The following is a 26,455-nucleotide window of genomic DNA, read 5'->3' as shown; positions in this document are numbered from 1 at the left end:
GATTAATCGCATCTGCCTGGGATTAATTATTCACCCGGCTCTGGGTTGTGGTTTTTGTGTTACGTTCTTCTTGTTTTCTTGTTTTTTGGTTGGTTTTTTTTTTTTTTTTTTGGCCTGTTTATCTTTTTCCTCGGGGGGAGCGCGTTAATTCCGCTTTTTTTTTTTTTTTTTTGCTTCCTCCCCTCCCACCCCCCCAATTATTTTTTCCCCCCTTTGGAAGAAAAGCGCTTGGAATTCTGATTTTTCTTCTCGTGCAGGGGGGGCTGGCGACCCGAACCCTGCAGCATCATCCTCCATCAGCACATCGGGGCTGCTTTTGCCTCCGGGAGGGGGTTCCACGTGCTCTGCTCCCCCCGCTCGCGGCTCCTGAGGAGGAAGAGGAGGAGGAGGAAGAGGAGGGGGACCCTCCCCCGCCAGCTGGGCGCTCCCCCGGCCGCCCTGCAGGCACTGGGGGGGGGTTGCGGCAGCTTTGGGGTGCGGGGTGGGGAGGGGTGGGGGACCGGAGATGGGGCGCTCTGCTCGCTGAGCTGGGGGGGGCAAAGCCGAGCCCCCCCAGTCTGACCCGGTTCCCCCCCCTCCCCAAATTCCGCCGTTGGCTGCTGCTCCCGGCTCGCACGTGGTTGGATTTAGGGGGATTTCTGCGGGTTTTTCGGTGCTTGGTTTGGATTCCTTTTATTTATTTATTTTTTTTTAATTTTTTTTTTCGCCGCTGGGGTGCCTCGGGTTTTTTTCTTCCCCCCTCGCTTTTTCTGGCTGTCCCCCACCTTGCAATGGCCTCTCTGGAGAAGATGCTGCCCGGACCGGCAGCGCTGCTCTGCTGCCTGTGCTCCCTGCTGCTCCCCGGTAAGTGCTGGCACCGGGGGAGATGGGGAGGGGGCAATATTTACAAATACATCTCTATGTTATACATGCCTGCAATACGGGGCTCTGCACCATCTGCCCCCCCCGGGGCACCCCCGGCCCCTCCGTGCCTGCCTGGCTCCCCCCTCCCACGGCCACCCCTCCCTGGCTCCCTCCGTGCCCCCCCAAAGCCAAATGGGTGAAGATTAGAGTTTATTCCTGGCTTAACAAAATGACAGCTTGTGCTTGTGAGAGCTGGCAGCGGGCTGGGCTGAGCCTGGGCTGCCAGCAGGGTGGCAGGGGGACACACGAGGCGAGGGGGTGTCCCCTGACCCCCCTCCCGAATCTTGTCTCCTTAATGCAGAGCTGCTTTAGCGGCAGGATCAGGGGTTTATCCGCTATTATCCACTCGCTGATCCCCCTGACCCCCACCCAGACACTTCCCCGCTCCACGCCGAGTTGCTGGGCAGGCTCTGCCCAGGTGGCAGCGATTTGGGGTGGGGGTGCAGCCCCTGGCATCCCCCTCCCTCCTTCTCCCACCCGTGGGGCTCAGGGGCCCTGCACCCCCTCGCTCTGAGTGGCATCCCAAGCGCTGCCGTGCCACCGCCGGGCTGCGGTGGCATCCCGGCCTGCCCCGGTGACAGCACCTGCTGCTGGGGGCTGTGATGGGCCAGCGGGGCCAGCGAGGGGTCACACACCCCGAGGGACACGGGGCTGGTTTCCAGGAATGATTTTTGTGGGTGCTTTCCATTTAAAATCGAGCCCCGGCTGAAGCCGCTTTCCCCAGCCTGGCCAAGCAGAAAGCGGGGGCTGTTTGCAGTCTGGGGGGACACCTGGCCCTGGCCTCGGGCTCGGGGTGTCCTGGGGACACTGTCTGGCTCAAGTGATCCCTCCAGGAGCTGCAGGGATCCCTGGACCGTGCCTGGCTCTGTGTCACACCAGCAGCCCACGGCCAGGCACTCTGGGGGCTCAGGCAGGGCTCTCCCAGCAACTGCAGCACCTGAGGGTCTTGGAGGAGCTTGAGGAGGGCTGAAATAATGAGGAGGGGGATGTTGGGAGCATTGATGGGGGCTGGAAGGGGTTTTCCACCCTGGAAATTCAGAGCCCAGCGGAGGAGCAGGGATGCTCCAGGCTATGAAGCCACAACTTTCCGTAGCATCCTCGGGGGTGGCAGAGCTCCCTGTCCCCACCTCAGCCTGTTCCTGGGGTGCTCCCTGGGCAGGCTTTGCTGGCACAGCTCGTTGGGAGCACCAGCTCAGGGGTCTGGCAGCCTGGAGAGAAGCAGGATCTCCTCCTGCCCCATTGCCCTGGATCAGATCCAGCTGTCTGCCTGGGCTGTGGGAAGCATCCCTGTAGGAATGTGATCCACGGGGAACGGCCTCTGCTGCAGGGGCTGAACGTGCCCCCTGCTCCCCATCCCCTCCTGGGGGTTTCTGATCCCCCAAGGCTGCTGGGACCCCACAGACCCACAGGGTCAGGCCTGGACGTGTCCCCTGGGCTGGGGGATGCGATGTCCCCGTCACTGGGGGGTCCCTGGTACCACTGGGAGGTGGGCGAGAGTGGCCCGTAGTGGCCCGTGCCAGGGCTGGCTGTGCTGCCTGTGCCTATGGGAAGGGAAACCTCAGCCAGGAGTTTTTATTCCCCTTCCAGGACACTCAGCTGCCCTCTCTGGCCTTTCGTGGACAAATAAAGGTCTCGGAGGGAGGCGGAAAAAGCGGCCGAGAGCTCCCGATTCTCCAGAGCTCCTTCCAAATGGCTCGGGCTAGCGGCGGGGTCAGCCCGCGGTGAAGCAGTGCCTGCCTCTCCTGCTCGCAGGATTTCACTCCCTTTTTCCCTTTTCCCCTTGTTTTTTATTTAAGAGCAGCCTCTGTGCCAGCCTCGCTCCCGCTGCGCTCCCCGGGAGCTGCTTGGCCGAGGCCCCGGATCAGCTGCTTCCAGAAATGGGATTTTGGGGGTTTTTTTTGGCATCTCTGGGTTGGGGTGGCCCCAGGGTGGCAGGATGGACAGATGGACGTGTGGAGCATGGATGCTGGTGGTGTCTGCTCGGTGCAGTTGTGTTGGGACCTGTTGGGATGCAGCACGGGGGATTGATGGGTTTATGGGGTGATTTCAGCTGTCTGTAGGGTTGAACCTGTTCTCTGCATCCTCCCTCAGCTCCCTGCAGCGTGCCTCAGTTTCCCTGCTCCCAAACGAGCCTGGAGGCTCTGCTGGGGTGATCCTGTGCCAGCATTCCGGCAGGTTTGGGGTCCTGGGCTGGATCCCCCATCCCATCCCACTGCTGGGCTGTGCTGCCCTCCCCGTGTTTCCATCCCTGGCTGCCCCCCACCCCCGGCCAGTGGGATCCTGGAGGAGGAGGATGGTGCTCCAGGGCTCCATCCCTGCCGGGGGGTCCAGCCCGGACCCCCCACAGCCAGCGGGGGACACACCCCGTGCCCCGTGCCCGTCCCTGTGAGCGGCTCCAGCTCCGGGGCTCTCGCACCAGCAGGTGGAGATGTGCCATAACTTGCCGGGAACCGGGAACCTACACCAGCCTGGGCTCAGGGAACACCGGGAATGCGCCCCGGGACCCCCGCCCGGGGTTTGCAGCCCCCAGGCCGGCTTTTGGGATGGGCTCGGAGCAGCTGAGCATTGCCAGGAGCAGGGAAGGGCGATAGGATTTTTGGCAGGTGGGTAAGGAGGGAGGACCCGGCCTCTGAGCTGGGTTAAAGCTGGCACGAGTTTTACCTTTGGTGCCACAGGAAAGGGATATTCCTTTTGGATTTTGGCTCTGAAGTGCCCCTTTGGGACCCCAAAACCCACTCCAGCTCCCCCAAACCCCAATACCTGAAATCCTAAATGCTGGGATTTAGGGGGGTGAGGCTGGGCACACCCCTGGGAAATTGTCTTTTCTTCTCTCCCTTTTGCCCTCTTGGTGATTTTGAGGGAAGGGAAAAGGCTGAGGGAGATCCTTTGAGCAATGATTTTGGGGAGCAGAAGCCACAGGGTTTGGTCCTCATCCAGACCTGTCCTTTTGGGGGAAACTGAGGCAGGGGATGGGGATTGCTCAGGCCTTTTGAAAACCAGGCTATTTCCTTGAGAATTTTTTTTTTTTGAAGTGCTATTATTTAAACCACTCCAGCTGCTGAGGTCCTTCTCCAGCTCCTCAGCGTCCTAAAAAAGACCAAAAAAAGGGAAAACTGAGGATCCCTGCAGAGCATCCCAAACATTCCTTCAGCACATCCCAGCTCCAGAGCCTCTTGTGGAGGGAGTCAGGGGGAAGTGGCATCACCCTGGGGGATGGTGGGGGAGGGAAGGGCTGCTTAGACAGCACCACCTGATTGTTTTGGCTCCTGCATTGCCTGGCCAAAATAATGTTGGGTGTGTGGGAGCTGCTGGGTGTCCCCTCCCGCGTGGCACCCGTCACTGCCACCACAGGAGCGTCCCATCCATCTGGAAAAGGTCACTCTTGCTAATCTAATCAGAATCTTTTTTTATTAAATACTTGGCTCTGCTAACGAGCAGCCCCCGGGCAGGCAGGCAGGGAAGTGGCTGCTCCTGGGGTGGGACACGTGGGATTGAGGTTGGGGACACCAGGGGTGGCTCTGGGGATGAGACCTCCCCTGGAGGTGGTGGTGGCAGAAGGAGAAATGGTTCAGTGGGCTGGAGTGAGGCAGTCCTGCTGCTCATTCCCCTGGGAAAAGGAGGCTGGAGCTCCCCTAAGTGGAATTTGGGAGCTCTGGGCTCCTCCAGCCACGTTTGGGGAGGCACCAGCTGGGCAGGGGGATTTCTGGGCTGTCACCTGTGCCACCAGCACCCCAGAGCTGGCATGCAGAGGTTGTTCCTCAGGATGTGCCTCTCCCTTCTCCTTGAGCTGCTCCCTGACCTGTTGCTGCTCCTGGCCTGTCTCATGTCCCTCATCCCCCCTCACCTCTGCCCTGGCCTTGGGGAGGACAGCACCAGCAAGGCCAATTCAGTCTTCTGAAGCCACTGTCACCTTCTGGTGAGCATTTTCCCACCACCTGGATAATATTTCTCATCCTGGATTTTCCCTAAAAGCCCAACCAGGTGCTGCTGGGGTGGCTTTGCCACCTCACGTGGTGCTGTCACCTCCCATCCCCTGCAGGAGTTTGGGTTTGCTCCGAGCTCTTCCCCAGGACTGGCAAAACATGAGAATGAATTAATTTTTCATTTATTTTTCCTTTAAGGAGAAGCTGTGGTTTTTGCTGTGGAGGATAAATCAGGTTGGAAATGCAATCCCTGCTGCTGCCAGCTCGGTGCGGCTGCGGGATCAGCTCCTCTCCTGGAGCCAGGGAAGGGGATGAATTCCAGCTGTGTTTGAGCTGGTACCAGCTTCCAGCCCTGCTTTTGGGGGTCTGGGGCTGATGTTGGACCCCAAACCTGAGATCTGAGGCTGGATTTCCCTTGGAAAATCCTCTGGAATTGAATCCGGCTCCACCACGCGCCACCAGAGGGAAAGGAGGGAGCTGGCACAGAATCCTTCTGGAAGGGGTTGCTGGGCACAGCCTGGAGTGCTGGGGAGGGCAGCCTGGGGACAAATTCAGTGCTCAGAGGGTGCTGGGGGGATGTTCCTGCTCCTGGCCCTGCTGGCAAGGGATGGAGAGGGGATGGGGTGATCCGAGCAGGACACGTGGCCTTGGGGGTGTGCCTGCAGTGCCTCTGTCTCCACACTGGGCTGTTGGGGGTTTGTCCCTTGAGAGCTGCTGTCCCTGATTCCCATTTCTGGCTCCCCAGGGTGGTTTTTAGGAGAAGCCACCTGGGCTGCTCCCGGCGTGGGGCTCCCCCAGCCCAGCAGCCCCACAGAACATTCTGGGGCTGCCCCGTTAATCCCGGGGTATTTCCCCTCCCATTCCTTTTTGGACATTCATAATCAGCCACTTCCCTCTCCTTTTTTTATCCTCCCCTTTTTAATTAATTTCTTCTTTTTCCTCCCTCCTCTGGAAAGGCTTTCTCCTCCCTGTCCCCCAGCCTGTCCCTTGTGTGATTTGTGGAAATTGCTCTAAAGTAGCTGCTGTGTAAAAGCCTTGCTGGCTCCAGGAATTTATGGCAGGCTGTGCCTCTGCACGGCACATCCCATTTAGGCCATATTTATTTATTCCTTTAGGTCTCTGGTTTGTTGGTTTTTTCCTTCCCTGTTTTGTTTATTCCCTTTTATTAATTTCCTGGGGGAAGCACAGCCCTCGGCACTGCTGGAATGGTTCCCTTTTGTTCCATGCTGCTTCTCCCCCCAAAAAAATCTCAGGATATGTCCCACCACTGTTACTGGATTTTATTGCTCCTGTTGATGGAAGAGCCAGGTTGGACTTTTTGGAGAGGGAGAAATCTCAGGGATCTACAAGAAAAGCCCACCAGGCACAGCCCTGTGTTAGAGAATCCACTCCTGCTGCTCCCAGGACTCCAATCCCAGAACTCCAATCCCAGAACTCCAATCCCATCCAGCTCCCACTCAATTCCAACCCCAGGCTGATTTTGGGAAGCAGTTTAGCCTCAGAGCCATGGGAATTCCCAGCTCATCCCTGCCCTGGCTCCTGGACAGTTCCAGGAGCATCCCTGCTTCCTGCTCTTCCCACGCTCTCCCCGCCGCACGCCAAGGGAAGGTGATTCCACATTTGTAACAATTATTCACTTAATTGAGTTCCAATTAGCTGGGACTGGAGATGGAGGCTCTGGATGCATCAGAGGGAAGGGGGAGCTTGTTGTCATTTATGTCACCAAAACCAATTTCCAAGGCTCTGCCTGGAGGGAATGTTTTGGAGGTTTCCATGAGGGGTCTCTCTGTATTTTCTGCTTTTGCTTTGTATTTAATTCTTGGCTCTTTTTTTTGCTTCACTCTGGGATGTGGAGTGGAGAGGGGCACGTGTTGGGGCTGGCTGAGATTTAGTGGAGGCCTGGAGGATTCTTTTCTCCCCTTTTGTTGCTTTTTAGGGTGTTTGAGGTGCTGACCCCACTGGGAGTGGGGGCGGCAGGGTCGATGCTGTGGGATGAGGAGGGAAGGGATTCCCAGGACAGGTAGGGAGATGTCTGAGCCTGACCCTTCCCTGGGACCAGCTCCAGCTGTGGGAGCTCCAGGTGTGGGGCATATCTAGAAGCTCCAGATGTGGCACATCCCAGGTATTTGGGGCTGCTGTCAGCCCTGTTTTCCCTTCGTGTGTGGTCCCGATGGATGCTGTGGCAAAGCCTGAACCAGCAGATTTTGGGGCTGGGCCTGGGATCCACAGGATGCTCAGGGCAATGGGGTGGAAGCAAAGGGAAGTGAAAGGTCCATGCTGGTGTCCCGTGGGGAATAGCCAGGCTGGGTGTCCTCTTTGGGGGCTTCTGGTGCTCAGGGTTTTGGGAGGATCCGTCACCCCACTGACTCCTCTGGGTGTGTCCTGCCATCATCACCCTGCTCAGGGCTAAAATTGTCACCTTGGAATGGCACTGGAGCTGGGGATAAGGAGCACTGGTGGTACTGGGGACTGGTGGGCACCAAAACCCCTCCAGAAGAACCCTGAGCCAGGGTGGGAGCTGGGGTGGAGCCCTCTGGCAGGGACAGTGACAGCCCCTCCATCCCTCCCTGGGCATTTGGGGTGGCTTTGTCACTATGGCAGCTCAAGTCACTGCTTTAGGGACATCTCTCCTGCCTTGTTCCAGCTGGGACCACCGTGGGAACCTGGCAGGAGCTGTGAGAGCTGGGCCTGGAGCCCCACATTCCTTGGAGCTGCATTCATCCATCGATCCTCCAAGCCCCCAGTGCCACCCATTAACATCCAGGGAGCTTTGAACCCTCCTGGGCTGACCTCAAACCTCCCCTCCCTCCTCTCCAGGGCTTTCCCTGTGTGCTTTCCCCCCATAAGTGGGGATATAGCCCCGGGAGCCCCCGCTGTGGCCCAGGGGATAAGCCAGGATCAAGATTCCCCCCTGGAGCGTGGCTGCAGTGATCCCGAGGGCCGACAGCTGGGCTGGGCTAAGCTGCTGGTTCTGGAGCAGGGGAACAAGAGGAGGAGGAGGAGGAGGAGGAGGAGGAGGGTCTCCAGCCCTAGAAGAGCAGGGATGGAGGCAGCAGGATGGGGAGGCTCTGCCCATGCCCCATTTTCTGGGGATTCAGGGCAGGACGGCAAGGTGGCTGAGCTGGTGGCTCCATCCAGTCTGTCCATCAGGCTCCTCTCCACCAGGCTGGCTGAGCCCAGCATCCCCTGCATCAGGAGTGGGGATGATGATGATGATGATGATGATGATGTCATCCTGGATTTTCCCTAAAAGCCCAACCAGGTTCTGCTGGGGTGGCTTTGCCACCTCACGTGGTGCTGTCACCTCCCATCCCCTGCAGGAGTTTGGGTTTGCTCCGAGCTCTTCCCCAGGACTGGCAAAACATGAGGATGAATTTATTTTCATGGGGCATCCGCCTGCCCGATGTTGGGAGGGTGTGCAGGGGCTTTTGGTGCTGTTTTTTCCAGGTCTGGGATTTAAGGCAGGGCTGGAGGGCGCTGCCACTGTCCCCACGTGCCCTCCCGGGCAGGCAGAGCAGCTCGGCCCATCTGGCCCCATGTCTGGGGCACATCTGGCCGGGCAGATGTGGGGCTCCACAAAGGGGTCACCAGTTGTGTGTTTACATCTGGGCAGGTCACCTCAGCTTCCCCAGGGGACACACGGGAGTCCCACCCCGTCCCGCCGTGGGGCTGGGGGTGGCTCCTCAGCCCGGGGGGCTCGGGAAGTCCCCGGGCCAGTGGGGATGTGGCCAGGCACGGAGAGCTGTGCTCTGGCTGCCCGTGCTGAGCTGCCGGGCTGGAAGGGCCATATGGGCCCCTCAGTGCCGGCCCAATAAACCCGGAATGCAGGTCAGGTGCTGCAAATCCCGCTCACCACAGCGGCAGCAGGGCTGCAGAGCAGAGCCAGCCGGCAGGGCTTAACCCTTTGGTCGCCCAGACCCGGCCAGAGGGGGACGTGAGGCCACCTCCCCTCCTGGGGGTGACAAGGAAGAAGGACAGGGGCTGGGGACAGTGGTGTGGGGACTGCAGTCTGCTGAGCTGGGCTGTCTGTCCATCCTTCCTGTCTCCTTCCAGGCACCCTTCTGCCATCTCTTGAGTTGTTGGGTCCTTCCCTTCCTTCCCTTCCTTCCCCTCTTTTCCCCCATCCTGGACCTGTTCTCTTGCTGTCCAGCCATTTATGACCCCCATCCATCCTTTATTCTCCCTCCTGTTTTATTTATCCCTATTCCCTCTTTCTCGCACCCGCAACTCCACGCACCTCCTGCCTCCCTTCTCCTTCCCTCCCGTCCCTGTAATTCCAGCCTGGGTTAGACCCGGTCCTGGCAGGATTAGTTTAGGGCCAGGGAAGGGAGGCGCCGCTCCCGTCCCCTCGCGGCTACAGATTAGAGCATCATTTAAATGCATTTTGTCTGGGAAGGAAATCGCTTCCCTGGGTGCCGCCAATCCGCCGGAGCTCAACTAATCATGGCCATGCCATTAATCTCCAGCCCAGCCTGGCTCTGTCCCTGTCCCCGTCCCCGCCCCAGCTGGCACAGCCGGGGCACAGGGCTCGGTGACAGGGCCACCCTGCGTGTCCCCATTGTGGCACCAAAACGAGTTTGGGAGGCGCTTTCCTCGTCCTGCTACACCCAGCCCTGATTATCCAGCTGAGAATCCCCACGCAGGGAGGGAGGAGCTGGGTGCTGGAGGGGCCAAATCGCACCCAAACCCTGTGACAGAGGATGGGTGACAGAGGGTGCCCCTCACTGCAGGCACTGGGTGCTCACCAGGGTGGCACAGAGCTTCCCTTGTCCCCTGCTCAAGGGTGACACCAGAAATTCTGCAGCCCCTCAAGGCTGGATTCTGCTTGGGGCTGTGCTGGGCAGTGAGCTGGGTGGGATTTGGGTGGGTTTCCCTGTGAAATGTCCTGATCCTGCTGTGAGCCCTGGAGGTTTTGAAGGGCTGAAATCTGTGGGTTGAGCAAAGCCCTTTTCCTTGTACCCAAGTGGGTCCAGCTCGTGTCGCTCCAGCTGCTGGATCCTTTTCCTCAAATAATCTCAGGCCTTGGAAAAAAATCCCCTTTTCCACCTGTTGGGGATGGCAGGAGGATGCAAACCTTCACCCTTCACAGCAGAAAACAACTTCCATGAATCCCGAGGGAGGAAAGCTGCTGGTTCTGGAGCAGTGCTGGTGTCACTGAGCACAGGGACACCCAGGGGAGCTTCCCAGCGTTTAACACCTCTCCTGCAGCTCCTGGCTCTCCGGGAGATGGGAAAACAGGCAGAGCAAGTGGGATGGGGTGGCAGGGGCTGGAGCTGTGGCAGCGCATCCCCAGCATTCCCACAGCCCGGGGGAATTCTCTGCTTGGCTCGGGACAGCTCCCATCCCGGGATGCGGATTCTGCCTGTCCCGTATCCAGTGCTAATCCTTTTATGAGCCCTCTAAGCTGCTTAACCCCCCTGTGCCCCGCAGCAGAGACCTCCCCGGCTGGGCCGGGGGTTCCTGCATCCCTTGAGCCCCGAGGAAAGCGGCTGGGGCCACTTTTCACGGCTGGAAAATTCCTCCGGGTCCTGTGGGGAAGGGGGACTGAGTGATTGCCGGGAGCGGAGCCGTCACATCCACACCTTTCCTCGCCGTTTGACACCGGTAATTTGGGCTCTGCTGCTCGGGAGCCGCTTGGGAGCGGCTGCAATCAGCGCCGGGAGCGGGGGATGCGGGGAGCCGAGGGGAGCGGGGGGGATCCAGCTCTCTTGGGAATTCCTGGCAGCCGCTGGAGAAGGCAAAGACCTTGAGATGTCTTCCAGGCTCCCGCAGCTGCCAGCACAACGCGTGCCGGGCGCCGGCCGCCTTTCCCAGGAAGATTTCCATGGGTTTTCCCTCTGCTTGGAGTGCTGTAACCAGATCATTCCGAGGGGCTCGGGCAGCTCTGCCCCTCGGCTGGCAGGGGTTCCCTGCTCTGCCAGCCGTGGAGTTATTTTATTAAGGCAAAATTGATCAAAATGAAGGACAAAAGGGGAGTTTTGAAGGGTCCTGGGTGCTGCTGGGGTTTGCACAAAGTGGCACCAACATAATCTGTGTCACCTTTCCACCAGGTCTAGGATAATTTGGTCTGGGACAGGTTTATCACATGGGGACAGCAGAATGTGGGTGACATCCCTGGGTGGGTGGCAGGTGACAGACTGGCTGTGACACCAATCTTAAGGCAGTTGTGGGGACAGAGCAGATCTGAGGGCTGATTTAGCCACCTTCCCTGGAAGATCTAGGAGCTGGAAGGAGAAGGAAAGCCTTGATGATAATAATAAATACATGGTGGGATCTGCCAGCCAAAAATTAACCTGGATGTAACTTTTGGTTGTGAGCCTCTGGAGAAACTCAGCATCTGTGCCTCAGGAAGCAGGGAGGAGCTGGGATGAAGCCAGCCCTGTTTCTGTGGAAGGGTTTGTGCTGGTTCAGGCAGTTCTGGGGAGGGTGACCCGTGCTTTGGGCTCCCCAGGGACAACACGAGGCTGGAGGTGGCTTCAGCACACCCTGGACACCCCATCCCATGAGTGTGGCATTGGTGAGGCAGCTGCCACCCGTCAGGAGGCACAATCCTGCTTGAGCGCCCGTGATCTTCTGCATTTTTGGTTTGTGGCACAGAAACCCAGTCAGGCTCTTGCTGCCCTCCTCAGAGGTTTGAGGGCTGAAACTCCAACTCCTCCTCGCTCTGCTCGTGCCTGGCTCAGCATTCCCTGCTCAGGAGCTGTTCCAGAGGGGATGCCCATGCTAACCAGCACTCTCCCTCCCCTCTGCAGCCCACGCCAAGGGCCCAGCCCCCAGCCCCGAGCCCGCCGAGCCCCCTGGTGCCATCCTGCTGCCCGTCAGCTACCGCCTGTCCAACACCCGCCTGGCCTTCTTCCTCAAGGAGCTGGGAGCCAGCCCGGCGGGCAACGGCAGCGCCCCTCTGCAGCGCTCCGAGCCCTTCGTCGTCTTCCAGACCAAGGAGCTGCCCGTCCTCAACGTCACCCTGGGGCCCTTCAGCACGGGGCTGGTGCTGCCCAAGGAGCACCTGCAGCCCTCCAGCACCCTGGAGGTGCCCGACCGCCTCACCGTCAACTGGAAGGTGCGCGCCTTCATCGTCCAGCCCCGGCTGGTGGCCAGCCAGCCCGTGGTCCAAGTGCTCTTCTACGTGGCCGGCCGGGATTGGGATGACTTCGACGTGACGGACCGCCTGCCCTGCGTGCGGCTCCACGCCTTCCGCGACGCCCGCGAGCTCAAGAGCTCGTGCCGGCTGCGGGGCAGCCTGGCCATGTGCCTGGTGCAGGCCGAGCTGCCCCACGCCTGGTTCGGCCCCTCAGCCGTGCCGCTGGGCAGGAGGAAGAGTCCTGAAGCCCTGGAGGGGGAGAGCCAGCAGGCCGAGCTGTACTACACCCTGCACGCTCCCGACAGCGCCGGGCAGTGCCTCGGGGACGCGGCCGCTCGCCGCGGGGCCGGGGGTGCTCGCACCGAGGGTCCCACGCAGCACCCGCTGCTGCGCATCGGCAGCGTCAGCCTCCTGCAGCCCCCGCCCGGGCCCGCCCTGCAGGAGCATCACCTGGATGGAAACGTCTTCATCCGCCTGCCCGACAAGCCCCTGAAGCCGGGGGAGGTGCTGAGCATCCTCCTCTACCTGATGTCCAACTCCACGGTGGAGCACTTCACCCTCAGGTGAGGCACCGGGGCTGTTCCCGCTCCTTTTGCCAAGGGGTGAGTGTGGAAAAGCAGCTGTGGGAGGGTGTGGTGTTTGTAGGATCTGCTGGAGGCTGGAGCGGGTCTGGAATATCTGGAATGTGGGTTTGCAGTGGGATCTTCCTGCAGGAAAGGGAAGGGCTGTCCATGCAGGACATCTCTACACTGGCTCTGTGCACTGCTGCCTTTGCTCTCCCAGTGTTCCCAGTTGCACTGGGATCCTGCCAGCAGCTCTGGGTTTATTCCCAGCCACTTTGGGGACAAGGTGTGGTATGGCCTTGGGGCTGCTGTGGACTGAGGGGGGCCCCCCATATCCCCTCCTCCTGCCCCAGAGCCAGGTGGGAGCAGAATGGGGTGGTGGGCAGGAGGTGCTGAGAACCCCAGTGTGGGCAGGTGTGCAAGGGGGACCCCCATCGCTGCGTGTCCCTAAAGATGGGGACACAAGCCCTGGCCACACCTCTTCAAAGGGCACTTGCAAGTGTTCCTATGGCCTCTGGACCAGCAGGGAGCCCCTGCAATGGGGGATGTGCTGCTCCAGGCTCCCCTGACCTTCATGCCAGGGGTGCCCAATGCCTGGAGTCAGCACTGGGGCTGGGGGTCTGAAATCCTGCTGGAGCAGTGATTGAAGGGACACAATGCCATGAAAGAGGAGCTGGAATGGGCTGTTGCTGCCAGCCTGGGTGATGCTTCCTACAGCCTGAAGGGATCAGGGAAAAAACTCCACCTGTGCCATGGCAGGGTATCCCAGGGGATCCAGGAGTGCCTGAGGGTGAGGATCCATCCCTGACTTGCTCTCTGCAGGGTGAAGGCCAAGAAAGGTGTGAACCTGCTCAGCACCAAGTCCAGGAGCGGGCAGTGGCTGGTGAGCTCGGAGCTGCTGACGGGAGGCAAACACTCCACTGCCACCGTCGACGTGTCCAGGGTGGATGGGGCTGGGCCCAGGTAAGGGCTGCACCTCTGGGAATGCCGGGGGAGTGCTGGGATTGGGCCTGGAGCAGTTGTCCCTGGGTGGCTGCAGTGCCACCTGGGTGCTGGCAGGGGAAAATGAGGATTTCAGGGCTGAGTTGTGAAGCTATAGAGGATTCCTTAGACTGGGATGGAAGAATTTTAGTTTTGTTATTAGGTTTTAATGCTGTGAGAAGCAGCAGCTCTTTGCTGTCTATCCTGGTGTCTCCTCTGGGAAGGAAGGGGAGAAAGGCAAGGTCCCATCTGAGCTCTAAAGTGATGGATGAGTGTTGGCTGGGGAGCAGGATCCAAGTCAGCCCCTGAGACAGGCAGTTCTGCCCTGCTCACACATTCCTGAGGCTCTGGGAAAGGCTGGGAAAGAGCAGCTGAGGAGAGCCCTGGAGATGGAACTGAGAATGATCTGAAGGAGAAAGGACCCACAAAGCCAAGTTGAGACCTCAGAGGGTTCTCAGCCTGAAGGGGAGATGTGAGACTGGCAGAACATGGCATGTGAGGGCATGGGGTCAAAAACAGCAGCAGGAAAGATTCTGAAGTGCTGGAAAACAGCACTGATGTCTCTGTCACTGCGCCTTGGAGAAAGGGACACAAGTGTCTCCAGGAGCTGGGTGAAAGCAACAGGATGTGCTCACGCCATTCCTGTCCTCTGCCACGGAAATCTCCCCACATCTCTGTCCTCCACCCCAAAACTGAGCTAATCTGGGGCCAGTCTCTTGGAGAAAGATCCCCTCAGCTCTGCCTACCCTGGTGTGACCTCCAAAGCCCTGCAGAACCCCTTTCTTACCAGCAGAGCAGATTTTCCTTCACCCCATCCCGCTGCTTCCAAACTGCACCCCCAGCATCGAAACCAGCCAGGGTTGTTCCCAAGGAAAAAGCCATGGAGGAAGGCATGATGTGGCAGCATTTTGTTTCCCTTGGGATGGCTTTGGCAGCTGCAGTGTGCCTGGAGCTCTGGGCTTTGTGGTTTCAAAACCCTAACCCTAACTCTAACCCTAACCCTAGGTATAACCCTAACCTTAACCCCAGTCAGCAAAGGCAGCCTTGGGCCAGGGCTGGTTCCAAGGAAAAAGCTGTGGAGGCAGGCATGTTGTGGCACTTTTGTGCTTCCCTTGGGATGCCTTTTGCAGCTGTAGAGCTCTGGGCTTTGTGGTTTCAAAATCCTAACCCTAGGTATAACCCTAACCCTAACCCCTGTCAGTAAAGGCAGCCTTGGGCCAGGGCTGTTTCCAAGGAAAAAGCCGTGGAGAAAGGCATGTCGTGGCAGTTTTGAGTTCCCCTTGGGATGCCTTTGGCAGCTGCAGTGTGCCTGGAGCTCTGGGCTTTGTGGTTTCTGAGATGATAACCCTAGGTGTAACCCTCACCCTAGGCAGGAAAAGCATCCACGGCCCCATGGCTGATTCAGGAGTGTCCCCAGGGCCACCAGCCTCCTGTCCCATCCATGGCCACCCCACGGCACCCAGAGCAGAGCTGCCAGCAGTAGGATCCTCTCCCCCTTCCCCCTCTCCCGCTGCCAGCACCGCTTCCAATCAGCCTGCAAAGGTTAGAGGCGGGGGAGGAATTTCAAGTGATTACAATCACCTTTTAGACAAACAACTCCATCAAATATTAACGGAATGGAGAGGATGAATGACTCCAAGCCGTGTTGCCCTCCAGGCTGTGCAAACAGAGGAGTTGCTTCTCTGGAGCCCTGGGGGCTTTTGGCAGCGCTGGCTGTGCAGGGAGGGGCTGCGAGCCCTGAGCTTTGGGGTCAGAATGGCCACTTTGGGGTGTTTTACAGCCCAGCAGATGCATCCTGAGTTGTTCCCCCAATGATGGCAGCCTGGCTCCTGTCTGTTTGGAGCAGGTGGTGCTGGGGGAGGGCAGAGGGTGGTGGCTGGGCCTGGCAGTGCTCCTGGGACACCTTGGGGCACCCCACAGCGAGGAGTCCCATTGCCACACCACCTCTGGCTCTGCTTTGCCTTTGGACCTGCCTCTTCCCAGCTGGGTTTGGTACTCCTGGCATTGGGAAAGCAGCCAAATCTGCTTTTTAAACCCTGTGGCCTTTGATGAGTCCTCCTGAACCCCAGAGCTGCCTTGGGGCAGAGCAAGACCCCACCAGCCCCTGTGGATCTGCTCCACTGCAAAGCCCTTCACAGCTGCTGTGGGATGAGGGAGAAGGGAGCAGGGATCAGGGCTTGCCGTGGCCTGGAGCAGCTCCAGCTTCTTTCTCTGCTCTCTCCCTGCTCCCTGTCACTCACTAGATATTGATTAGAGAGAAACCCAGCTGTGCCCTGCATCCCCAGATCGATGGGACCTTCTCAATTGCTGCTGCACTGAGATGGAACTGGAGCCAGTCCTGGCTTCCCTCCCACTGGAATTTCACTTCTCCTCCCCTCCTCGCTGGCTCTGGGGGGCTTTTACCAGTGCTGTGGTTTGTGGGGGCTCTGGGGTTTCCTCTGGGGCTGTTCAACTTTTGGGGAGCAGTGAAGTTTGACTTGGGGCAGGTTGAGCCCTGTGTCACTCCCAGGATTTGCAGAGCTGGGAGGGCGGGATCAGGTCTGGGAAGGCTTGATTTGTAGGGATGGGGTGTAGGAATAATTTATGTTGCAGCTGTGGGTTTGTGTCCAAGCCATGATGTCCTGCCTTGGGGACACCCCAGAGGTGGTGTCCACCCTGTCCTTTAGTTCCATGTCCTGCTGTCCTCAGCCCTGGCATTAATCTGTGTGTGTTTGCTGAGCTGATGGTCCCAGGCTGTTCTCCCCTGTCCTCACAGGCTGGGGACAGCCCTGTCCCATGTCCCAGCTCAGTGCTGTCCCACCTGCTGTGTGGGCTTGAAACTCTCCTGTGACTCAGTTTCCCTGTGGGATCCCCTTGGAAAGGCCTGTAAAGTCACCAGCTTGGGCTGAGCTCATGTGTTGACACTTGTTTGTCATTCCTGAGTGCTCTGGGTGTGGGACACTCGGGATCTGACCTGTGGGACATGAGTGTCCAGGCAGGAGCAGTAAATCCATCCACACTGCTGGGAAGATGGAGTCAGGGAGACAAGGCCAGCACCTGCAGCCACCCACTGTCCCCCGAGACCATGGCCACACGCCCACCCTCTGATGTCACCCAGCAGCCCTGACAGAGCTGATGAGGTTTTGGTCCTGCTGGGGGAGGTGGTGAAAAACATTTCTCTCTCCCACCGGGAAGATTCCCGTGAGAATCTGCAGGATCCCGTCAGAGCAGCCTCTGCAGAGGTGGGGTCAGGGCTGCTGCTTTTGGGTGGCACCAACTGTCCTTGGCAGCTTGGGGACACCAAGGACACCTGCTGGGGACTATGGTGGCATGGTGCTTATCCCAGGGCGTCTGTGGGACCTGGGACAGCCACCTCACCATGTCCCCTCCTCCTGTGCCCCTGCCCAGGGATGGGGACTCTTCGTCTGAGATCATGCAGCTGGATTTCGAGATGGAGAACTTCACGAGCCAGTCGGTGACGCGCCGCATCATGTGGCACATCGACTACCGGGGCCGCAACCCCCCGCCCGACCTGGAGAAGGTGGTCACGGAGCTGACGGTCATCCAGAGGGACATCAGGGCCATCGTGCCCCTGGCCATGGTGAGCAGGTTCCTGCTCTCAGTTGTTATCTGTTTTGAGGGGCTGGCACCCCCTGAGGGATGGACCACCTACCCTATAGCACCTCTCCATCCATCCATCCCTCCCTCCATCCCTCCCTCCCTCCCTCCATCCATCCATCCATCCATCCATCCATCCATCCATCCCTCCCTCCCTCCCTCCATCCCTCCATCCCACGCACACCCAGGTCCTTCTCTGCCTTCTAACACGATGGTGCCCTCTCCATGCCACCCCCAGGACACAGAGATCATCAACACAGCCATCCTGACGGGGCGCACGGTGGCCATTCCCGTGAAGGTCATTGCCATCGAGCTCAGCGGCGTCATCGTGGATGTCTCGGCCATGGTGGAGTGCAAGTCCAACAACGAGGACATCATCAAGGTGGGTGTGGGGAATGGGGGGGTCTTGTGACCCTCGTGAGTGGCTGGGGTTCTTCCAGGAGTGCTGACCCCAACAGCGCCCTGGGGTGGGGCTGGTGGCTGAGCTGATTGGCTCACAAGCCCACCCAAACCAAGTGTCAACCTCTTGGTGGCTCCAGTCTGTGCAAGCTTCTCCCTGGGGCCTGCTGGGAGGACAAGGCACTTTGTCACTGTCCCTGGAGAGGCCATGGGATGCTCCCACTCTGGCAGCAGGCAGCAGCAATGACTGTGGGTTATCACAACAGTTAGTGCTGATAAGGGGAAATATTGTCACTGTGGGCTGAGCTGCACGTTCCCATCAGCGCTGGCACTCAGGCCTTGGAGTGACATTGGTGTCCTGATTGGATCAAGGGATTGGTGAGATGGGAATGATGGAGGGAAAACGGGAGCTGAGGGGGAAGATCCAGGTGGGAGAGGTGCTGATGGGGCCTGTGCCAAAGTCTCCCTGCCCCGAGGCAGCCCCTGATCCTCGAACCCTCCAATTTTCCATCACCAGTCCTGTTCATCCATATACATTTTTCCATCCCTGAATAAATCCATCTGCCCACCTGCCCGTGTCACTCTGCCGCCATTTCCATCCATCCATCCACCCCCAGACATCATTCCCTTCTCCTGAACACCTCCCACCCCTCTCCCTGCATGCACCCAGCCAGCTCTGCCTTTCCATGCTCTGCTGCGTTGGGCAGAGGCAGGGAAGGGGTCTGGATTCTCCAGGAGGCTGTATCCCCTTGTTCTCTTTGCCACAGGGGTGATGGCAGAGCTCTGTCCCTGCTGGGATTTGCTCTCCATGGGGGACATCCAGTGCCACAAAGTGCTTACCCAAGTTCTTGACTAAAACTCACATCCGTGGGATTTACAGGACCGGCTCTAATTTATGGAGCCCAGTCCTCCCCAGCGTGATAAAACACTGGAGCAATAATACACTTCAGGATGGACTCCAAGACACTTAAACTGTTTAATGTGCTGCCTTTCTGCTCATAAATCTATTGACACTCTGTCCCCAGGCCTGGGGGGAGCAGGCACATGCCCAGGAGCTGGGATGAATGATGCAGGGAGCAGCCCTCCGGCCCCGGCTCTCATCCCGCTCGCAGCCCTGCGCAATTTCTTGCTGAGTTATTTGGTGTTTGTGTTGGAGCTTCATTTCCGAGGGAGCTCTCAGTTACCTGCTGAGATCGGGGAGTATGATTGCGGTGTCAGGGCTCTAAACCTGCTCCATAAATCACAGCTTACGGAGTGGGATGTGCTATCTGTTACTGTAAATAATTTAACGTGAGGGCGGGCTGGGGAGCTGCCTCTCCCCACTCTGGGGTGACTCCCTGGTGGTTGCTCTCTTGTGTAACGTGGAATTTGTCCTGGGCTTGGTGTGGAAGTGGCTCTGAAGGATGTGGTGGGAGAGAATGAGTGGGAGTTGTCATGCTCGTCCCCTTCTGTGGTGACAAAGTTGTACAGGAGGACATCACTACTCAGGGGAGTGTAGAAATCACCCCCCATTTTTAAAATGGGTGGTGACCTTGTGGGCTGTGGAGGGTCACACAGGGAGTGGGAGATGCTCAGCCTCACCTGTGTGTGACCCTTCTGAGAACCCCATATTCCACATTCCCTGGAGAAACCCCCAGAAGCTCAATGGGACCAATCCTCAGGGACCTTGCTCACCCACAGCCACCACCAGCACCATGGTGGCTCTCCCCACTCCTGGGGGCTTTGGAGAACACATGTCCCCTTGATCCCACGCCTGTCCCCGTGCCAAGCCGGGAACTCCTGGCCACAGCAGCAGAGGCAGCAGCGCCTTGGCTGGGAGCCCAGGCAGCCCTCAGCCTCTCTGTTCCTGACACCTGGCTGTAAATCCGGGAAGTTTCCCCGAACAAGCTTCATTTCCGAGCTAATCTGCAGTCACTCCATCTTCGGGACAGGCCTGGTGTGCAGGGATTTTTTGTTGTCATAGTTTCAACCCCCTCCCGGGTGCAGAGCAAGTGGTGCCCAGAAGGAGGTGCCGGGGGGTTTATTAGCCGAGGTAAAGCAAGCAGAGCCCATCGTGTTTATTGTGATAAATGGCACAATATTCAGAGATCCTCTGCTGCAGGATTCACCTGGGAGCTCATCTTTATTCAGGCTCTGCCTCTCCACGGATGAGATTGTCTTGTCAGACTTGCTGAGCTGGTACCTCGGATAGGAAGACAAGGAACAAACCCTCCTGCATCGTCCTTCCCTCCTGGGCTCAGGGATGTCCCCAGGAGCTCTGCCTCCTCCACCAGCCCCAGGGGACCATGGACACCGTGCACTGAGCTCCTGGAGCTGTTGTAGAAGTCAAACCCTGCTGTGGGCTTAGAAATGCAAAGTTCCTGCATCTGGTTGCCCAGAGGTTCTCAAGGAATAGGCTGGGAGATAGACAGGGATGCTGTCACCACCACTGTCAGCTGCTGTCACCTGCAGCCTGGCCTCAGCCCTTTATCAGCCATCAGAGAATCCAGGGATTCCTGACTGCTGGAGATCAGCTCTTCTGTGCTCTTCAGGTGCTCAGTGCTGCTGGCTGAGCCAACGGGTTCTGCTCTTCTCCAGCATCCAACAAATCAGATGCAATTCCTGACAGGGGGTTGGACCATGGGGCTGCTGCAGATCAGAGGTTGGAGTGCCCTTCTGGTTGTCCTCTGCCACTCTGGCTGGGAAGGAGCTGCTGGCTGGTGAGCTGAGCTCAAACCCTGGGAGATGCTGGCCTGGTGTCCCCTGAGCTCCTTTGTTGGCTCAGGTGGTGGTATTGAGTGACCTCCCTGCAGGATGGATTTGTTTTATAGCAAATTTCACCAAAGGTATTTAAATAAGTGGGAATTAAAAGAGGAGGAGTGAGAAGAGGTTCAGAAGGATTCATTCAAACCACAGAAATCCTGCTCTAGAGTGAGCAGGAGGGATGGGAACAAGACACCAGTGGGGACAGGAATGAGAGGGGTCTGTGTTTGCTGCCTCCTCTGGAGGAGATTTTGGGGCAAAATTCCAGGTTGAGCAATTTGCAGCCCCTGTGAAGCACCCATGGGTGCCTCTAGCTCAGGAATGATTCAGTGTGGAGGCCAAAGAGAAACTGAGGCACCAAGTGGAGGTTCTTGGTGAGGTGAGAGAGAGTGAGGGCTGGCTGGGGGACCTGAGTCAGGAGACATCTTTTATGGTGGTCACGAGATGTGGATCTGTGCCTCAGGAGGACCTGGGCCAAGGGATGCTTTGGGTGGACATGGATCTGTGGATCTGTGCCTCAGGAGGACCTGGGTCAGGGCACACTTTGCATGGTGGACATGAGGTGTGGATCTGTATCTCAGGAGCATCTGGGTCAGGGCACACTTTGCATGGTGGACACAGGGTGTGGACCTCCCTCTGAGCAGGATCTCTGGGAGGAGGGATCATCTCTGCTCCAGGGGCATGAACTGGATTCATGCCGGGTGACATTCTGCTCTTCCAGCCTCCTGCCAGCATCTCTGCCGTGCCTACAGGACCATCCCCACCCTCTCTTGTCCCACAGGTTTCCAGCAGCTGCGACTACGTCTTCGTCAGCGGGAAGGAGTCGCGGGGCTCCATGAGCGCCCGGGTCACCTTCACCTACGAGCACCTGTCGGCCCCGCTGGAGATGACGGTGTGGGTGCCCAAACTGCCCCTGCACATCGAGCTCTCGGACGCCCGGCTGAGCCAGGTCAAGGGCTGGAGGGTGCCCATCCTGCCGGACAGGAGGTGGGTGCTGAGGAGCCGCACTGGCCGGCCTGGAGAAGGCGAGGTGGAGGTGGTGGTCATGGGTTAATTGTCTTGCTCAGTTATTTCATGAGGAGGTTTTAAAGGTGGTGGGGACAGGGGCATCTCAGGGGTCTTGGGTGGAAAGGGGAGAGGTCATGGACACAGGTTAGGGGGAAGGAATAAATTTCACAGTGAGGCTGGTGGAGAACATCCCTCCTCGGCAGTGGTCAAAAGTTCTGTGGATGAAACTGGGAACAGCCAAGCTCCCAAGTCCCTTTTTTGAGGTCTAGAGACCTCCAGGTGTCCATCCCAAGCAGAGATACCTTGTCCTCTCATTTGTTGAGTGGGCAGAGATGCTGGTGACCCTGCTATTACCATCTCCTGCTAAATCCCCTGAATCCCTCATGGACAGCAGGCATCTTTTGCCCAGGAGCCACCATTTTTGGTGACATCTTGTTTTTTCCTCATTGACCACCTTTCCTGGGAGGGCCTGAGGAGCCATGGTGGGGGGAGTTTGGCAGCACTTCCCACCCTCTGCCCTGTCCATCTGCCCGTCCATCCATCCCGCAGGTCGGTGCGGGACAGCGAGCACGAGGAAGATGAGGATGAGCGGAAGCAGAGCCGGGGCTGTGCCCTGCAGTACCAGCACTCCACGCTGCAGGTCTTCACCCAGTTCCACACCACGGCGGCCGAGGGCACGGGCCAGGTGGTCACCATGCTGGGCCCGGACTGGCTGGTGGAGGTCACTGACCTGGTCAGCGACTTCATGCGCGTGGACGACCCGCGGGTGGCCCACATGGTGGACAGCTCCACACTGGCAGGGCGGGAGCCAGGGACCACCCTCTTCAAGGTATCCCTGGCCACCTTTCCCACCTCTGCCAGCCTGGCTGGGCTGGCAGGCGGTGACAGGAACCCTGTCCCCTGCAGGTGGTGTCCCCGCTGGTGGAGGCGGTGCTGGGCGAGACGCTGGTGACGGTGGCGGAGGAGAAGGTCAGCATCACGGACCTGAAGGCCCAGGTGGTCTCCAGCCTCTCGCTGTCCCTCCACCCCAGCCCTGGCAACAGCCACACCATCATCGCCCGCACGTCCGTGCAGCAAACCCTGAGCTTCTTCAAGCAGGTGAGGCCGGGGAGGCACCCTGGCTTGGGGGGGAACTTAGGGTGCAGCCCCCTCCTCCCAAATCCTGCCCACACTCCAGCCCTCACAGCACCCACTGTCCTCATGGCACCCTGGTGACCCCAAAACACCCCAGAAACCTTCACGGAGACCTGTGATCCAAGCCAGGGGACAGGACACAACCGTGGGGACAAAGAGGAGGGATGGAATCCTCTACAGCTCCTGGCCTGGCTCTGGTAGCCACATCTGGAACTTGGGTAGAGCCCGGGCAAGCACAGGGAAGGTGGAAAGAATAGGCTGAGGAGAAAAAACAGGGAATGGTTGGAACAAGATGGATTATGGAGGGATAAAGGGCGGATTGGACGGAGAGGTGGATGGGGGATGGACAAAGGGGTGGGACTGGCCTCCTGCTGGGCAACCGGTGCCTGTGTTGGTCCCGCAGGAAGCGCTGCTGAGCCTGTGGATTTCCTACAGCGACGGCACCACGGCCCCCCTGTCCCTGTACGACCCCAAGGACTACAACCTGGTGGTGAGCAGCCTGGACGAGAAGGTGGTGACGGTGACCCAGGACCGGGCGTTCCCCTTGGTGGTGGCGGAGAGCGAGGGCGCGGGGGAGCTGCTGCGGGTGGAGCTGGTCATCTGCGAGAGCTGCCAGAAGACCAAGCGCAAGAGCGTCCTCTCCACGGCCTTGGCCACGGTGCGCGTGCACTTCGGCTCCGAGGAGGACCCCACCTACGACTACGACCACGTGTCCAGCAGGCCGGGGCTGGGGGAGGCTGGGGCCAGCACCACCCTGCGGGCAGAGGTGGACAGGAAAGCGGACCCGAGCCAGGACAGCCGGATGTCCAGCGCGTCTCACCCCACCGAGGACTTCCCCACCATCCCCACCGGCTTCGTGCAGGTGACGCGGGGGCTGACGGACCTGGAGATCGGGATGTACGCCCTGCTGGGCGTCTTCTGCCTGGCCATCTTGGTCTTCCTCATCAACTGCATCGTCTTTGTGCTGAAGTACCGGCACAAGCGCATCCCGCCGGAAGGCCAGACCAACATGGACCACTCCCACCACTGGGTCTTTCTGGGCAACGGGCAGCCCTTGAGGGCTCACAATGACCTCTCCCCGCAGCCCGAGAGCCCGGGGAACCCGCTGGAAAACGTGCAGACCTGCTGCCACGGGGACCACCACAGCAGCGGGAGCTCGCAGACCAGCGTGCAGAGCCAGGTGCACGGGCGCGGGGACGGCTCCTCGGGGGGCTCCACGCGGGACCAGAGCGAGGACCCACTCAACTCACCCACCTCCAAACGGAAGCGGGTGAAGTTCACCACCTTCGCCACCATGCCCTCGGACGAGCTGGCCTACAACTCCATCCCCATCGCCGATGAGGAGGACTTGGAATGGGTGTGCCAGGACATGGGGCTGCAGGACCCCGAGGAGCTCCACAACTACATCCGCAGGATCAAGGAGATCGCTTAACGCAGGGGCAGCGGGGACGGGGCGGGAGGGAGGGGCCGCCACGCTGTGCCACGCCACGCCACGCCGTGCCACGCCACGCCACCACGCTTCCCCGGGGCCGGACGCACCTTCGGCTCCTTCTTCCGCACATCTCACGTCCTCACCCCGTCCAAAGGCACCTCCGGGGGGGGCCTTGTTTCAGTTCTTGCCCTTTCCCCAGCGGGTGTCCCAGGGGAGCAGCAGCACAGCGTGGCCCCCCAGCCGCCCACAGGGCAGAGGGGATGAGGGGATGGGGTCACAGCTCAGGGTGTGCGTGTGGCCCGGGCAGGAGGAGGCTGGGGGTCCTGCCGGGAAGGGGCTGGGAGAAGGGGGAGATCCCGATTTCCCCCGGAGCTCAGCAGGGAGGTGGTGGGGGAGGGCTCCCCAAGGGTCTCCCCCAGCCTTTGCTGCACTCAGTTGCACAATTTTGGAGGTGAGTGCTGGGTCGCCCCGTGGTGTTTGGGGTGTTGGCCCACGCTGGGTGATGCTGGGGGAGGCAGGAGTGGGGGGCACTATGGCCACAGGCCCAGGCACTGCTGTCCCCATCACCTGCTGTGTCCCAGCCCCAAATTCCCACTGTGCCCCGCTCCCAGGCTGCTTGGGCAGTTTGGGGGATGACCAGTGGGGCCACCCTGCCTGTCCCTCTGTCCCAGCCATGGGGCCAGTGCTGAGCCCCTCCACCCCACAGCCCCGCTGGGGTCTCCAGGGGCATTCCACTGCTGGAATGTGGCTGGGAATGTGGTCTGGGGGCTTCCCAGTGCCCTGGGGACACCCTCAATGGGACTTGGCCCCTGTGTCCCGGTGCCAGCCCAGCTCCCCAGTGCCAGCCCAGCAGGGATGCCCGGGGCCAGGCTCAGCCTGTGTGGTGCCTTCTGACTGCCATAACCCGATGCCTCCCGGTCCCCCCGTGCTGGTGGCACCCCCCAGCCCCTCTGGCTCACCCAAGGGGCCCCCCCAGCCCGGGGCCACCCCATCTCCCAGCCCAGTGTGGAGCATCCCCAGCCTGGGGGGGGACACCAGGGTACCCTGGGCTGTGCAATTGTCCCCATGGGCACTGAGCATGTGGGGACAGGGAACCCCCCAGCATCACCTGGTGGAAGTTGGCAGCAGATTATTTCTGGATCGAAAGTTACCCACCACTGTGTCTCTTTTTTTTTTTTTCTTTTTTCTTTTCTTTTTTTTTTTTTTCTTAAATAAAAGACCAGAAAAGGAAAAAAATGAAACAAAAAGCAAAGTGGCAGCACTGTCATGGGCCCTATCTCTGCTGTGGTGCCTGGGGTGGGGCTTCCCAGTGGGTTTGGGGGTGGCTGTGGGGTCTGCTGGGGGATGGCTCAGCTTTGACTGAGCATTTTGGGGTCAAAATGTGGTTTTGAAGGTTTCCCCTCCAAAATCCTCTCCTGTTGGGCAGCCTGGGTGGGCAGAGAGCAGCCCCACCCGTGCCTCATTTTCCCTGGCAGGTGAGTCATGGTCTGGGGTGGTGTGTGGTGTTTCAAAAGCCTCTTTAAGGAGTTTATCAATTTTGGATGTGTGAAAGTTTCTCCCCTGGGTGGCCTTAAAATTTACCTGAGAGCTCTGTGCTGGTTTTCCATATACATATATGTACATATAAATATAAATACAGGGTGGTTGAGACGTGCTCAGAGTGCAGGCAGGGCATGCAGGGAGTTGGTTTTGTCTGAACCAGCCACAGAGCTGATTGTGGCTCTGAGCAGGAAAATTAACACAGCTGCCTCCCCTGCCTGGAGCCTCCAAACCTCCCTGCTGAATTACCATAAATGAATATTTGGGGGGGGGGGGAAATAATTTACAAAGGGAAGAAAAACAGGGGGGGGAAGGGTCAGAAAAGGGTGGAATAAAATTTTGTAGTTGTAATAAGAGCTGGCGGTGCCTGACTCCAGTCCATGAGGAGGTGGGAGATGGAGGCAGCAGGGACAGATCTGTGGGAATCAGGGAGCTTGGCCAGGCTTGGCAGGGGCTGTCCCCACTGCCAGGCTCTCCCAGCTCTCCTGGCTGCTCTCCCAGCTGTAGCCAAGCCCAAGGTCTGACACCAAGCCCCAGCAGAGGTTTTCCAGCCCATCACTTCCCATCCCAGCTGATGGATCCAGCTCAGCTTTGGGAATTCAGCACCCACAGCCCCACGGTGTTTGCAGGAGGCTCTCAGGGTTGTGTACCCCCAGTTTGTGTCCTGCAGCATCCCTGCAACCCCTGGCATCTTCTCCAGGCAAGTCCCAGCATCCCAGAATCCCTGGTTCCAATCATTCCTGGGTGAGGGACCAGGGAAAAATCCCTGCTCAGGGTTTTGTGTTTGTTCCTGCTGCCTCTCCTGCTCAGGGTGAAGAGAGCAAACCCTTCTGTGTAGCTCCATCTATTTATTGGTACCTTTAGGTGTAGATATTTATAATTCATACATATGGATGCATTTAGACTTCATACATATATATGAATCTCTGATGTGTATACATATATATATATATATAAATGCTGTATAATGTAAAAAGGCTTTGCTGAGGGGCAGGGGTGCACTTACAGACACGCCTAAATACACTCCCCTGAGTCTCACCCACCCTCCCAGTCTCTCTGGGAATTCACAATACCAGGAAAACAACTCCCCACCAATTTTTCAAAGGTCCTGATGCCCTGGAAGTCCATCAGCAAATGCAAAACACCCAGGGAC

At 58.9% G+C, this 26,455-nt stretch overlaps 1 protein-coding gene across 1 annotated transcript; it reads left to right on the top strand.

The window, feature by feature from the left end:
• Positions 1–727: 727 nt before the first annotated feature.
• Positions 728–23,798, top strand: TMEM132E (transmembrane protein 132E). Its single transcript, XM_059866148.1, has 9 exons — positions 728–843; positions 11,579–12,470; positions 13,293–13,433; positions 16,839–17,031; positions 17,287–17,430; positions 20,971–21,176; positions 21,747–22,026; positions 22,104–22,295; positions 22,735–23,798. The coding sequence occupies exons 1-9, from the start codon at positions 771–773 to the stop codon at positions 23,761–23,763; spliced, it is 3,150 nt and encodes a 1,049-aa protein (XP_059722131.1). The 5' UTR covers positions 728–770; the 3' UTR covers positions 23,764–23,798.
• The last annotated feature ends 2,657 nt before the right edge of the window (positions 23,799–26,455 follow it).

Source organism: Haemorhous mexicanus, chromosome 22, assembly GCF_027477595.1.
Source record: "Haemorhous mexicanus isolate bHaeMex1 chromosome 22, bHaeMex1.pri, whole genome shotgun sequence".
Lineage (NCBI taxonomy): Eukaryota > Metazoa > Chordata > Aves > Passeriformes > Fringillidae > Haemorhous > Haemorhous mexicanus.
Note: the sequence above shows the minus strand (reverse complement) of the source record. Positions and strands in the feature narration are given on the sequence as shown.